The following is a 15,301-nucleotide window of genomic DNA, read 5'->3' as shown; positions in this document are numbered from 1 at the left end:
GCCCCAAGGTGGTGAGTGCCACTGGGAGAAACCTCAGTTATTGGGAAGTATGGCTCAGAGAGTCTACAGGGGGATGACTGATGAGGTGGCTATGCAGGAGAGGGTTGGGATCATTTGGTCTATTGCATTATGGTAGAAAGTCATTAGGTCGAATCCATTAGGTCGACATGCTAAAAGGTCGACATGATTCTAGGTCGACATGGGAAAAGGTCGACATGATTCTAGGTCGAAAGGTCATTAGTTCGACAGGTCATTAGTTCGACAAGGTCATTAGTTCGACATTGTCTATGTCGACATTCACAAGGTCGACATGGGGTTTTTCACTGGTTTTTTTACCTGAATGTCAACACAGCCGACATGGACACAGTTTAAAGTGCACTGCATCCCCTCGCATCGCTCGCTGCGCTCGCTATGCGTCGGGCACGGTGCCTCGCTACGCTCGGCACACTATTTTATTCTCCCACCACGCCCTAGTGGATGGTAGGGCATGAAATACCGCCTGTCGGCACATGTTGGCTCAAAAAACAGTGAAAAACTCCATGTCGACCTTGTGAATGTCGACATAGACAATTTCGAACTAATGACCTTGTCGAACTAATGACCTGTCGAACTAATGACCTTTCGAATTAGAATCATGTCGACCTTTTCCCATGTCGACCTAGAGTCATGTCGACCTTTTAGCATGTCGACCTAATGGATTCGACCTAATGACTGTCTACCATAATGCAGTAGACCAAATGACCGCATCCCGCAGGAGATGCCTGCTCTCTCCCTTGCATGGGTGTGGCTGCTGGTTGCTAAGAAACCAAATGACATTGTACTGTATATTGAGACTCAGCTCCCTCCCACTACACACAGGCTCCCTGACAGCATATCTAAGGCATTTCAAATGTGGCTCCCTCCACTAGCTAATAAGGTTCACACAGACCAGTACCCAATCAGGAGCACCCATTCCCGATTGGCTGTCAGACTGTGAGTTCTTGTTGGCTACATTTCAAATGCTGCCAGACTGTAGAAAGTGACTGCCTGCTGTCTAAGCAATGAAGTACACCACCACTGCCATCCAAATGTCTCTCTGTCTGGAACCAGGACAAAAGTCCTGACAATCCTCCCCTTGATGGCACCCCATATCCTGTATAATATCTAACTTAATGGTTTTAAACATTTCAGTCTCTCTTCCTAATGCTGGGCACTAACCTTTGGTTGGAGCTTTCTTTTCAGTCTTCTCTTTCTTAGGTTTTTCAGTTGTTACAGCTGAAATGACATAGTACATACAAATAAGCAATGTACATTTGACAATGAACCTGATTCATGTTTGTAACTAAAGCTAACAAAGCAAACAAGCCATGTTGTCATGCAAGGGGAGCAAATACATTTATATTGTTTTTGTGCAGAGTTATTATTGGCTGAATTTGTATGTAAACCTCAGATGAAAAATCACAAAGGGGGCTGAGTCATATATGCTATTAAGATCAGCCCACACAGACTGCAGGGGGGTGCCTGTTTGGATAGTCTAAAGCTGGCATGTCCAATCTGTGACCCTCCAGCTGTTGTGAAACAACACATCCCAGCATGCCTTGCCATAGTTTTAGCATTTCCCAATAGCAAAACTGTGGCAAGGCATAATGGGACTTGTAGTTTGCAGTGCAGTGGTGCTGCAGACAAGAAAAAATATACACAAAAGGTTAATTTTCATATACTAGTATCAAAGATGATTGCAGCCTTATTTCCGAAATTAAACTTCTGGAAAAACTATCTATTAAAATTACAATTAAGGGGTGTGATTTATAATATTAATTGTCAAAAATATTCCATTACTAAGGCTAAATAAATACAGCATTCGGGCCATGCTCCACCAAAGAAGCCCTTCAGCAGCTACCTGTCATTAGTGAGTCAGAACGAAATGCGTTATATGTAGGGAATTGTATCCAAAATGGTATCTGGACGCCTGAAAAACACTGTCTGGGTTGGCACCAAAAGGTTAACATTGTTAACATTTACAAAAAGTCAACACAAGCAACAGGTCGACATAGAAATGTTAATTTGAGTTTTTCCATGATTTTCTTACGTTTTCATACTTCATGTGGACTCTGATTGGGAACAGTAAAGCATCCAAACCATGGCGAGTGAAGTGAGCCATGCAAGGGAACATGGTACACTAATTGGTGTCAAGATTTACACAAAATAATGGGTAAAATTTATGCTAAACTTTTCCTGTGTCAACTTTTTTCAAGTCGGCATTTTGCCACGGTTGACCTTATGAGTGTAGACCATTTGCTGTTGACCTACAATCTGTCAACTTAGACGTCCGTGAGCTATAACATGCCCATCTGATACTATCCTTGCATTGGCTTCGGAGGTTGTAAGCAGGAAATTGTGTCCAGGGCTCAATGGAGGAGTGATTGGCTGTAGGCATCTCCATGAAAATGCTTGGAGCCAATTAGGGCTGAGTGGAGTCCCCGTGATGGAAATCTGTGTGGCTGAAGTCACAGGGAGGAGTCTCTCCGTTGTTGGATCGTGGTATGGTCAGTATGTGTGCATGTGTGTTTGTGTGTATATTAAACTTTTACTTTTCTATGTGTGTGTGTGTCTTTTATTGTAAATTGTTTTCACAGTACAACTACAAGAACAAATGGGCCCATAAACCACCTGCATGCTGGGACTTGTAGGACGCTTTGAAAAAAATATATTTTACTTTAGAACACCTTTTTGGACAGAACCATGCACAGATCTCACTGATTGGTGAATGGTTCTGTCAAACTCATCAGCCTGGACCAGGTCTATTTGTTTTATGATTCATTTGCGATTTTGATGTTTTTAATAAGAAAACATCTGGATGCGATTTTGAATGTGCAATTTGTTACATATTCTCTAGCTGTTCCTATGGTAATCAAATAAGACAAAGGTCCAAGGCTTAGACCTGGGGTAGCCAACCCTAGTCCTCGAGAGCTACCAACAGTGCATGTTTTGCAGGTCTCCTCACAGAATCACAAGTGACCTAATTAGATCCATCTGTGGATCTTTTAAAATGTGTCAGTGATTAATGAGTGCAGCTGTGCAGCAGCTAGGTTGTCTGGAAAATGTGAACTGTTGGTAGCTCTCGAGGGCTAGGGTTAGCTACCACTGGCTTAGGCAATGTCCACCTTTCTCATTATTACAGTATCTTGTTCCAAAGCACAAAAAAGCTCATTCCTCCTGAACCTTGCCTACAGTAGAACATAATTTCCATAACAACTCGTGTTGCTTCAAATACCAACTTGCACAAAGAATCATTATTTACCGTACTTCCATAACATATGAGTAGTTTCCTAGCATTAGGTGTGCATCTCACAAATACAATTTCCTGACAATATAATGACATATCTGGGTTACAATCTAAAAATTGGAAAGAGGCAAATGGATGTTGCTGCTCCGATGAACAAATTGAAAGAGGCAGGCGCATTAAAAATGGTAAACAGATTCATTCAGTCAACAAGAAAGTTGAAACTACATTCTTCCTTATAAAGCAATGTGTAAAAATACACACTTGTATTGTTATTCTTTAAAAACATAATATTTTACGGTACTTGTGTACTATCACGGTGCCCATCACATCGCAGACCATAAGGCATGCGATAGGATGCAATGCGACGAGATTTCCCCCGATGTCATACAATGTTAAAATTGTATAGCATTGTATATGGCATACAATGCCATACAATGCGATGCAATGCGATTTTAAATTGTATACGCACCCTAATGGGGGCTTACAATGTTAAATGCACCCCCACTATGAACGTGAACCCGAAGCGTGGCGAGTGCAGTGAGCCCGCGAGGGGCGGCGGTATGCATCCTCCAACCTTTTTATACCCCCAATATCCACGTCGGCGTGGAGTTGATTTTTTATAGTGTGGCGAGCGCAGTGAGCCACCGAGTCTGGAGCGTGGTGAGCAGCCGCATAATACATGTAAAGTAATAAGCGGCCCCTCGCGGGGGTCGCTGCGCTTGCCACGCTTCGGGCTCGGAGGCTCGCTGAGCTCGCTACACTATATAAAATCAACTCCACGCTGACGTGGATAGTGGGGGTAAGAAAAGGTCGGAGGATGCGAACCGCCGCCCCTTGCGGGTTCGCTGCGCTTGCCACGCTTCGGGTTGGCGTTCATACTGGTGGTGGCGTGGGGGTGCATTTAACATTGTAAGCACCCATTAAGGTGCTTATAAGCACCCATTAGGGTGCTTATACAATTTAAAATCGTATAGGGGGCTTAAATCACATCGCTGTGCATCGGGTGGATGGCATGCGATGGCATGCGATGCGATTAAAAATCGTGCGACTTAATATCGGGGGCACCGTATTAATACACAAGTACCTATTTTACAAATTGATGGGTGAATTTAAACTATTCAATCTTTCTTTCTAATGCTGGACACTAACCTTTGGTCGGAGCTTTCTTTTCAGCCTTTTCCTTCTTAGGTTTCTCTGTTACAGCTGAAATGATACAATTACTTATAAAATAAGGACAGTATTTGGTAATTGAATATTCATTTGCTAGTCGGGACTCTGATAATCATTTATGTATTAAGGAGATTGAGTTTACTACACTGCTGATTGCTGTGTGTTCTCTCTCTCTCTTTTATATATATATATATATATATATATATATATATATATATATATATATATATATATATATATATATACTGTATATATATATATATATATATATATATATACACATACACACACACACACAGTATATATCTGCTGTCAGGCAGCACTCAGCATAATAATTTCGCCAAGATGCAGAAATGTAAATAAATGTTTTGTATATGTTTATTCATCTTCAGGATCCTGAAGACAAGTAAACATATTCGAAACATTGATCTACATTTTTTGCATCTTGGTGAAATTATTATGCTGAGTGCTGCCTGACAACAGTGATGTTTGGGACCGTTTTTATTGGATCCTGAGGGCACCAGCAAATGTTATCCTGTATTGTGAGTGCTACTTCATAAAGACTTTTTATATATAGGTTATATATATGTTAGTCAAGGATTTCTCCAAGACAGCGGTCTTGGGGTCTAGAGGAGATAGTAGTGCCATCAATAGATACTGAAATTGTGGGAGATGAGGTAGTGCTGGAGGGTGGGAAGATGATTAGCTGTTAGACATGTGGAATTAAGGAAAGTGCTGTTAATTAAAGATTAAACTATTTAAAGATACTGTGGAGCTATGAAGTAGACTTCACATGTGATGTTGCTCTGGGCAACCAATCAGATCCTGTCTACTATCTTCTGGAGGGTGCTAAATAAATAAGTCGTAGATTCTGATTGGTTGCCCATAGCAACATCACATGTGAAGTCTAATTCCCATCTTAGTAAATTTCTCCCTGTATAGCTGTGTACACACGGGGGCGATATGGGGCTGAAATCGCTGGGAATATGGTCATTGGCGAGCATATTGCCAGTGATGGGAGTGTGCCCCAACAATAAATCACCGGGTGCGCGCTCCCATTTTCAGCCCCATTCTAATCGCTGATTACCTCTGCGGCACCGTCCGGCAGAGGTTCCCTTTCATCAGCAACCATCTCTGGTCGCTGATGAAAAGGAGACACTGAGCAATATATTGCTCAGCAAAATATTGCTAGCAATATATTGCTGAGCAATATATTGCTGAGCAATATATCTCCCCCGTGTGTACGGGGCTTTAGTGTCATAAATTTACTATTGTTTTTATTATTGGTAAGGCTACACTGTGCATAACCATGGAGCAGTACACCACTACTCTATTGGTTGGATCTAGATTAATTTCTCATCTTGTAGAGTATGTCATACTATCTAGTTATTTCTTGCATCTGTGACAATTTTATGTACCAATATATTATTTTTTCATTTCAACATGTTGACACATTTAATTAATTAATCTAGAAATAAATGTCAGGTAATTACAATGAATGTATTACCTTTGGAGGGAGTTTTCTTCACAGTCTCAACTTGTATTTTAGTCTTTTGTCTTTGAATCTCTGCATTAGAAGACAAAACCATTCATTACACTTAAATACACAGAAACTTCCAAATGATGAATCTTATTAGAACTATATATATCACTAAACTTAGTGATGTGACATATAAAACTGATCACTCTATACTCACAAGTTTCCAGCATCCAATAAAAATATGCACATAAAAAAGAAACACAAGTAGACATTGTGATTGGTAGACTATATGAACCACTCAACAAATTCAACAGAGGTTTCCAAAAACCGTCCTCAAAACACCACAATGTTCCAGGTTTTAAAAATACAGATGGCTCAGCACAGATGGTTAAATCAAACTGACTAAGATACTAATTAAGTTATTTGTGGTCAAGCATGGATGTACTTAAAACCTGGACCATTAGGGTGCCTTGAGGATAGTGTTTGGGAAACTCTGAATCAAAGTAGTTTCTGTTATCAAATTTATATTTTAGGTTTTTTTTTATAGATACCATGTTATAAAGGAAAAAAATATCTAATTTCAAGGGAATTAAGAATTTCAATAAAATGATAAATTAAGTGATTAAGTCAGTGTTGTAATTTTGGAAACAATTTTGCCTTAAGGTCCAATCTTACACATCACAAAAAGCAAAATTCGATAAAATCTATTTTGTGAAAGTTGTAATGCTAAAAATTGTATTCTATTGCCTATCTGCAGAAAGAAAAAATAATTGCTTGAATAGTGTTTTATATGTATAATCAGGCTATTAATACCTTCAGAAGGTAGGCTAGTGTTGCCTATCAGATTATAATTGACAAATATCTTATTAGAAAGAGTAAAAAAAATATAGTGATAATTTTGAGTAATACATTGCAATATTTCATGTTACAGATGTACAATATTCCTGTTAAAATAGGGATGAACAGTTTGGTTTTCTAGCAATACAAACACGCATAAATTTTGGCTTTCCGATTTGATCAGAATCAGGTCACTTTGGGTTTTCAAGTGGAAATGTCCCAGCTAGTATTGCCCCCCCCCCCCCCCCCCCATCGTATCATGAATCTACAGTATGTGTGTTTTACATGACTGCTATTTTACACCAAACAATACGTGAAATTAGTGTTATCAATGTTATTAATAAATACTGGATAAACAGAAATTCCAACTTTTACTTTTATTCAGAAATTGGTTTGTAAATACAATTAATTGTAATGCATACGATTGTAATGAATACAATACATTTTGCTGTGCCACTAGCAGTAGAACTGGGACCTTTAAGCCCAAATTCTGCCAATAATATACAGTATACAACATATTATAGGCAATTTTGGAACAAAGCAAATATTTAACAACATATTTTTAAAAAGTATGCTAATCATTGTTAAATGTTTGATACAGTTACAATAAGTACATTTCTGAATCGTGAAGTCAAACATATCATCTATATATTTAGTAATTGACAAAGATGTTATAGGGTGCATCATTACTGTGAAATTTCTAAGATCAGATTTCTCTTTAAATAAAGAGGAAATCCTGGTTTTATAGTATATTACAATGTTTTGTTGTGAAAAGCCTATGCTTATACATTAATGTTTCACAAGGCAAAGCTTTGTCTATGATTACACAGAATATATAATAATTGTAATGAAATTCCTTTGTGTTGAAGTGTGAGTAGTCACTCAATCTAAATTTAAGCTTGACAGTTTCTAGTGTTCACCCTATAAAATATTATTCTATCAACTAGTTGTAGGTTTAAAGCTGTTCAATCATTTTTTTTATCATTCCCCAGTAGAAAATGGGGCCAGACACTGGGAACCAGATAACCGCAGATTTTGCTGTTTGGACCAAAAAATTGATCTAAGAACACTTAGGGGGAAATGTAATAGGATGAGAGATTCAAAAAGTGAGATTAAAAAGTGGCAATCATTTACACTTCAAAATCAAACTGGATTTGCAGTGTAAATGATTGCCGCTTTAAAAAAAACTGGAGGTTTCTTACCAAATCTCTCACTTTCTTAATCTCTTATCCTATTACATTTCCCCCTTAATGTCAAACCAGATGACTCCATATTGATTTCCCCCAGAGTATCAGATGAGGCTGAGAGGTCCTGGGCTATTTCTTAGGAGAGTGGGGGACCCCACACAATATTGTTTCTTACTTTTAAACACTTTATTTGATTTTAACAAAGCTTTTACAGGTCATAGTGATCTGTGTAGTGATTCAATGGGTTTGTTGTTATTTTTGAACTTCTATATGGTTTTTGTTTTTTGTTTTGAAATGAAACCTATGACATTTATACCGTAACTGATTCCGGCATGATGTTTCAATTGAAGCTGAAACCCTATACTGTATGCGAAACACAGCTGGCTTTTATACATAAACACCATTGAAAATGAGGGGGGGGGGGGTCGATCAGTTTTGAGAATAACCACAAGCTGACCTTTGGTAAATTTTCCCCTAGGAATCTTCTGGCAGAATTCCTTTTTTTTTTTGCAAAAGTTTCCAACCTAATTGGTGGATAATTAGAGATTGTATCACCTGCACTTTGCTTACTTTCCTGTTCCACCCAGTGAACATTTAAAAGTAGGGTTATGGAAAAGTAAAGAAATTAGTGATGCCTGCACCGAAGGCGCTCTCCAGAAAGGGGGCATAGCCTAATGGAAAGGAGGCATGGCATCACAAAGGGGCATGGCATTACACATTATACCACACACTGTAATGCCCATTGCACATTTTAGCGAACTTTGTAATACCCATTACACATAAAGCCAGGGGCTTCATGCTCGATGCCATGGGGGACTGAAATTGCTAGTAGCCAAGGTGGACTAAAATAGTTCCTTGCCAAAGGGGACTGAAATTGCTTGTTGTCAAGTAAGACTGCAATTGCTCATTTCCAAGGGGGACTCATATTGCTTGTTACCAAGGGAGACTCAAATTGATCATTGTCAAGGGGGACTCAAATTGCTTGTTGCCAAGGGGGACTCAAATTGCTCGTTGCCAAGGGGGACTCAAATTGTGCATTGCCAAGGGGGACTCAAATTGTAGCCATTAGCCCACTGCTACCCTAGCCGCTATAATAACTTCAAGCAGTCCCCATCAGCTCAATGCTGCCCATTGCCCACGGCTACGCTAGGATGCTAAGGGACTGGGTTGTTGCGCTGCTATTTTCAATATCCCGCTGGACCATGAGCCAATAGGAGCTTGTGGTCTTGCAGCCACCAATGCAACTCCTGATTGGCTGCTGGACCGCAAGCTCCTATTGGCTCGCAGTCCAGCAGGGTCCAGACTCCAGCAGGACAAGGAGACTTGAAAATAGTGGCGGAAAGACATGCTTTGTGTCCCAACTGGGTAGCGCAGGATTCAGGACACAGAAGACAGTAGGGAGGGCATTGGCGGCATCCAGTGGGGGGCTGTGTGCAATTTTAAAAATGAGTACTCAAAGAAGTGCCGGTTTGCCATACCGGTGTATACCGCCCACTTCAAGCACTGATTCCACAAAAAAATTGTCACATTTCTGTAATTCAGCAAATAAATAAGGGACAGTAGTAGTGATTTGTTGATATTGGTAAGTGAATACCACTTTTTTAATTTGAATAATTGAATTGTATTTATGTTGAACAAACCGTGTGCAAGTTTAGCCAGATATTATTAGCATTTTTTGTATAAGTTAATTATATATACAGATATTCATAATGTAACACTAACATATAGATCATCACATTGCTCTATTTTCCTATTGAACATATTTCTATAAAAAAAAGTTGAAATCCTATTTTGCTAGTAGTTGTCTAGTTACTGTTCATAAAATGATTTAAATACAAGAAAAACAAGAAAAATATAATGTGTATGAAACATCTCATACTGTATGTCAAAATTCATGTCATATTTTGATTTTATAGACCAATAATCAGTACAGTGTATACATTTGTTAGACATAATGCAATGTTGCCCAGGGCTTGAGCTCATATGTTCCAAAGCTGCTAATCATTTTGAACATACTGAATCAGGCTACAAGAATGTGCTACTTCAGCTGTTGGCTTTCACCACTGCTAATAATAATGTTCAGCAACACAGACAGACCTTGTTGGCATAGCATTAACTGGTCTTGATTTTATTCAGTCTGAACATATTCTCACAGCTCTTTATTCGCATGTTCTGCCAGAGCAATGCTTTGAGACATACATTATGGCTCTACTAAAATTATTATTTAAGTACAGCAGAGCTAGTTGCTGTAAACTGATTGCAAATATCATATTATTATTCTGGTAGATAATTGTTATTATGCTATTCAACCATACTTTAGAATTTATATTTAAATGAAATAATTATTTGCATAAATAACATGGAGATAAATTTACTTGTGTATTTGCAAAAACTAAGGTTAAATGGGCAAAAAAAAAGTTTTTAGCTTAAATATCCATCTTCAAGTTTCCTCATTACAAGTATATAAAATACCAAATTTATTAAGCAGAAGTTTTCAAGTGTTCACTGTGATTGGTTAGAGCATGGCTGTTCCCAATGAGTGCACGTCCAGTTTTCCAGAAAGGGTCTTGAATTGATATTTTATACGTTTGTGTATTTTTTTTAACAAGCCAGGAAGTTGATGCTAACCAGGGCTATTTTTGTGTAGGCTCCAGCAGGAACTGTGGCCCTTATTCTAGTTCACTCTTTCTGACAAAATATTTCTTAGATGGACAAAACCATTTGCACTGCAGGTGAGGCAGGTGTAAAACCCCACACAAATCTAATTATCTCTGCACAAGTAACACCTGCCTCACCTGCAGTGCACATGGTTTTGTCCATCTAAGAAATATTTTGTCAGAAAGAGTGAACTAGAATAAGGGCCACAGTTCCTGCTAGAGCCTGCACAAAAATAGCCCTGATGCTAACTGTACCAAAGAGGGCCTCCAGAATGGATTTTGTAAATAATATAGTGGCAAACAAAGGTTGTGTTTGGGATACTTTTTTCAATAAATATTTAAAATATATATGTATGAGTCTATGTGTGTGTGTGTGTATTGTGGCTACTTTAATATTTTTAACAGGTGCATAGTGGGTGGCAATGGACCCTGGGTGCAGGGCATGCTAGTGCTTGTTGTTTTCCAAGTGCTTCATGCACTTTGTGTCCTCAAATTTTCCAAAACCAGTCTAGGCATAAAGGGCTAGTTCTGGTAATAATTTTGGGGAATCACCTAATGTTTGACAGATGTCACTTATAAAGGGATCTGTGTCAAACATTAAAAAGGACAGTGGGAGAAGTTAACAATTTTAACCAATAAGCTTCTTGCTATCCTTTTATAGAATGTAGTTGATAGCAACAGTAGAAGCTGATTGGTTGCTTTGGGCAACTCTGAACTTTTACCTCCACATTAATCTCAAGAAATGTTCTCTTTCTCTGAAAATGCATTATAGTGCTGTGACATACAGTAAGAAGGGGCAAAATGATAGGTAAAGGCATGAAAATAGGTCAAGTACTGTATCCAGGTCAGCACCATGGATAAGATCCTTTAAGGAAAGTCTGAGGGCTAATCCATTATTTGGTAGATATGAATCAAGCTCCCTTAACAAGAAGTTGATATGTTGCCCATTGCAACATATCAGCTACTAAATGGCATTTATAAAGTATATACTATAAAATGATAGGCTGAAAATGACTAGTTTTTATTGGTAACTTCTCCACCTATATACTATTTAGGAGGCTTGACACTTCTTCAACTTTGTCTTTTATTTAACTTTCCTCTGTTTATAAGAATCACAACGTCTAATATAATTATAATTATGTATTTGCAAATGGCTCTCTCTATACGATTTGGACAGACATAAAGTGCTGGAGATAAAGTACCAGCCAACCTGTTTCTTACTGTAATTTTTCAAACGCAGCCTGTAATATAGCAGTTAGGAGCAGAGTGGCTGGTACTTTATCTCTGCCTAAGGCTTAGTACATAGACTCCACAGTGCCTTTCACCCGAAGCCCAGTATCTGTTCTCAGACCTGCCATCTAAATCTCAACAAACAAGCATCCAATACAAACATACTGTACACACTGACAAAGATAGACATGCAGAATATAGAATGGAAATAGCCTTCAGTATGCAGAAATATGGCTTCAGTAAAGTACCTGCCTGTGATACACAAATAGATCTCCAGGCTTGTTCATTTTGCTGAAGGGCTGTTTCTAAATAGAGTCTTGAGCGCATCAATGTTAGGCGAAATAACTTCTATTACTGAATTTTACAAGTAGTACCCATTTTCCTGAAAAACAAAAATTTACTGAGACCAATGCAAATAGCATGGTCACTATGGGTCCATGACTGGAGACACCATGAGCGGATAGTGAAGGAGAAACTGCTTAATTAGTTTTCATGGCCCAGGGCGGGGTTATTCCTTATGTTTGAAATCTTGGCATTGGATTGTAGGTAGGTCCCTTGTGACTACAGGTTCCATTTTACTCAGGACATTGTATGGCAATGTGGGAAAAATTGACTGGAAATTAACATAATTGATGTCAAAAATTCTATAGGAACAAAAACAGGTACAAGTTACTTTACATGATTTTACCTGTTTTGATATTAAGAAACCCAGATACAAAACCACAACACAAAACACTTGAGGGTGGTTTTGCAAAACCAACACATGACAAATCAAAACACAGGGGTCTGTGCACATTTCTACTCTCAGCTAAGTGTCATCAATACTAGGCCCAGTACTTGTCAGCCAAGCAATTCTATTTTTCTTTCTTTCCAAAATATTTTTTATTAAAGGCTTTGTTCCATTACACATGGAAGAGGAAAGGGGTACAGAATAAAGAGGGGGGGGGGGGGGGATTGGGTATAATCCAACATACATCAGTTTAAATATAAACAGCATAAACATAATAAGCCATAGTAATAGCACATTAGAGAAAGTAGTGAACAAAGCCAACAATAAGATTCTTCAGTAAATTAGGCCATATCAAATAATAGGGTTGCCCCTTCTGTCGAAGTTATATATTCCTGCCAACATGTCGCAACTGGGGAAGAAGGTTTGGGGGAAGAAGGTAGACCCATTGTTTCCATTTGGAATGAGTGGTGGATTTTCTTGATAATTTTGCAAAATAGGGGAGGAGAAAGGTTTTCCAGTCTTGGGCTATTGCGGCCCGGGTGGCTATGAAAAAAATGGCCTAATATGTAACATTTGGGAATGTCTGGTGGGTAGACGTGAATCAACGCCAGAAATGGGGATTTGTGAATTAGGACTCCAAGGACTTTGGAAGCAAGATCGAAGACTCCCTTTCAGAGTTGTCTTATTTTTTAAATGCCCCAGAAGGTGTGGTAGGTGTCTCCAATCTCTTTGCAATTTCTCCAACAAAGGTCAGAGATTGAGGGCCAGATTCTATGCAGTTTCGCAGGGGTAAAATATAGGTCATGTAACAGTTTGAAATGCATTTCTAAGTGATTGCTACATTTAGATATCTCATATGATGCAAGGCAGAATTTTTCCCATTGGTGGCGGGAGATAGAGCACGCCATGTTCCCTTCCCATTTTATTTGTATGGGGGAATTATCCTCCGAGTCATCAGCTTGCGATTCGGAATACCAAAAGCTTATTGATCCCTTAGAGTTATCCATAGCTAGTTTTGTTAGTACTTTAGGGGGGGGGGGACAGTATCGGGCCAGATGATCTTAATACACCCCTCAGCTAATGAACAATCCAACCATAGGAGAATAGTTCCTTATCTGGTAGGTTAAATTGAAGCTGAAGAGAAGTAAAGGGGGTTGTGGAAACTCCATCTACTAATGTGGTGATAGAAACAATACCACAGGGTATGCAGTTAGTAAGGTTTATATTCGGCACTAATTCAGAGAGAGATTTTGGGAAGGGAAAGTGTGTCCCATGCAGAGAGGGAATAAGAAATAGCGCGTATATTAGTGTATGAAAAGGGTCTCTGTTTAGAGGAGATCAATTAGAGATGTATGGGAGAATAACTGACTTTCCAGATCCACCCACTGTTTTTTGCCTTCAGGTAAAGACGTTGTTAATTTGGGCCACTAAGCAAGCTAGTTGGTATTTCTTTAAGTCGGGGACTTCTAGGCCCCCCGTGTTTCTGTAGTTTAGTTAATCTCTTATATGCTATGTGGTGGTGGTTTCTTCCAAATATATTTAAAAATTATAGAGTGAATTTGGTTAATGGTTTTCTGTGGTAGTAGATATGGAATCACACGAAATATGTACATTTTTCTTGGTAATATTGACATTTTAAAAGCTGCAATCCTACCAAGCCAAGATATTTCAAGGCCTTGTGGTTGGAATAAAAAAATATTTTTGGGTGATTCAAAAACATCAGTACGAGCCCCAAGAATGAGATACTCTTAAGAAAACAGCCATTGAATCCATTGATAAAATGAGAGGGAGAGAGACGGCAGGCTGCCACTGCAGCTGTCTATCTCCGGGCTGCTCAGAACAAGGCACTGAGCAGCATGTGCTGAGCTGTGGAGAGAGGCTGTGCTATGGTTGGAGCCTGTCATCTTTCTTCCCAGTGCCCAGCTCCCTCCCTCAATGCCCCTGGATGCAGACACATACCTATAGTCAGGTCCAAATCAGGCCCTGTGTATGCTAGCAATGCATATTTGTCAATTCCAGTTTTTTTATCTGTGCAAATAAAACACTTGGAGCAAAAGAGTTGCTTTGTACAGTATGGATCTGATGCGTTGGGAGGGGCTATTTGATGAGACTACAGTCACAGCATGAAATGACATATCTGCAAAACCTCCCAACTTTTGAGTCCAGGAAATCTTCAAAAGGGGTTTTTCCCCAGATGGAAAGGGGCATGGCCATCACCGATAGTGCCATTATCATTGGCCTAACCCTATTTTTGCCACTGTGGGTTGAGCTGCTGGCATACCCGTTTCCCTCTCTCACCGCAAACCGACCCTGTGCACATGCGCACCGTAACTATTCACCATCGTTTTGCTAAGAGAAGCAACAAGTGAGAGGTTCTCCCAAAAAATGGGACTGTCCAGTGACAATCAGGACAGTTGTGAGCTATGCATTTTTGCCTTGCTGCACACTTTGCACACATGAGCAGGGCCGGCAACAGAAATCTTGGGGCCCGGTACACTGATATCTCTGGCCTCCTAACCCTGCCCCCTTGAGAAAAACATTTTTAGAATGCTGCATATTGAATGTGTTTTTTAATTGTTACAAAAGAAACATAGGTACTCTTTACCTAGATGGGCGCCCGTCGTGGTGATCGCGGGTACATTTATGTCTGGCCGCGACGCGACCGACGCGATGCCCGCGATTTCCCATTGAAACCCATGTTAAACATGGAAATCGTGTCGGTTGCGTCGCGGCCGGCCATAAATG

General features: G+C 39.4%; 1 protein-coding gene across 1 annotated transcript in view; it reads right to left on the bottom strand.

Annotated features, from left to right (window-relative positions):
* Positions 1–15,301, bottom strand: part of TRDN (triadin) — a 427,364-nt gene that overhangs the window by 279,116 nt on the left and 132,947 nt on the right. Inside the window, exons 7-9 of the mRNA XM_083174940.1 lie at positions 5,943–6,002; positions 4,415–4,468; positions 1,198–1,254 (exon numbers count right to left, since the gene is read on the bottom strand). Of these exons, the coding sequence (XP_083031066.1) occupies positions 1,198–1,254; positions 4,415–4,468; positions 5,943–6,002 (171 nt within the window). The remainder of the gene's footprint in view (positions 1–1,197; positions 1,255–4,414; positions 4,469–5,942; positions 6,003–15,301) is intronic.

This window comes from Crinia signifera, chromosome 3 (genome assembly GCF_055691185.1).
Source record: "Crinia signifera chromosome 3, ASM5569118v1, whole genome shotgun sequence".
In the NCBI taxonomy this organism is placed as follows: Eukaryota; Metazoa; Chordata; class Amphibia; order Anura; family Myobatrachidae; genus Crinia; species Crinia signifera.
The sequence above is the reverse complement of the archived record's forward strand: the minus strand, read 5'-3'. Positions and strand labels throughout refer to the sequence as shown.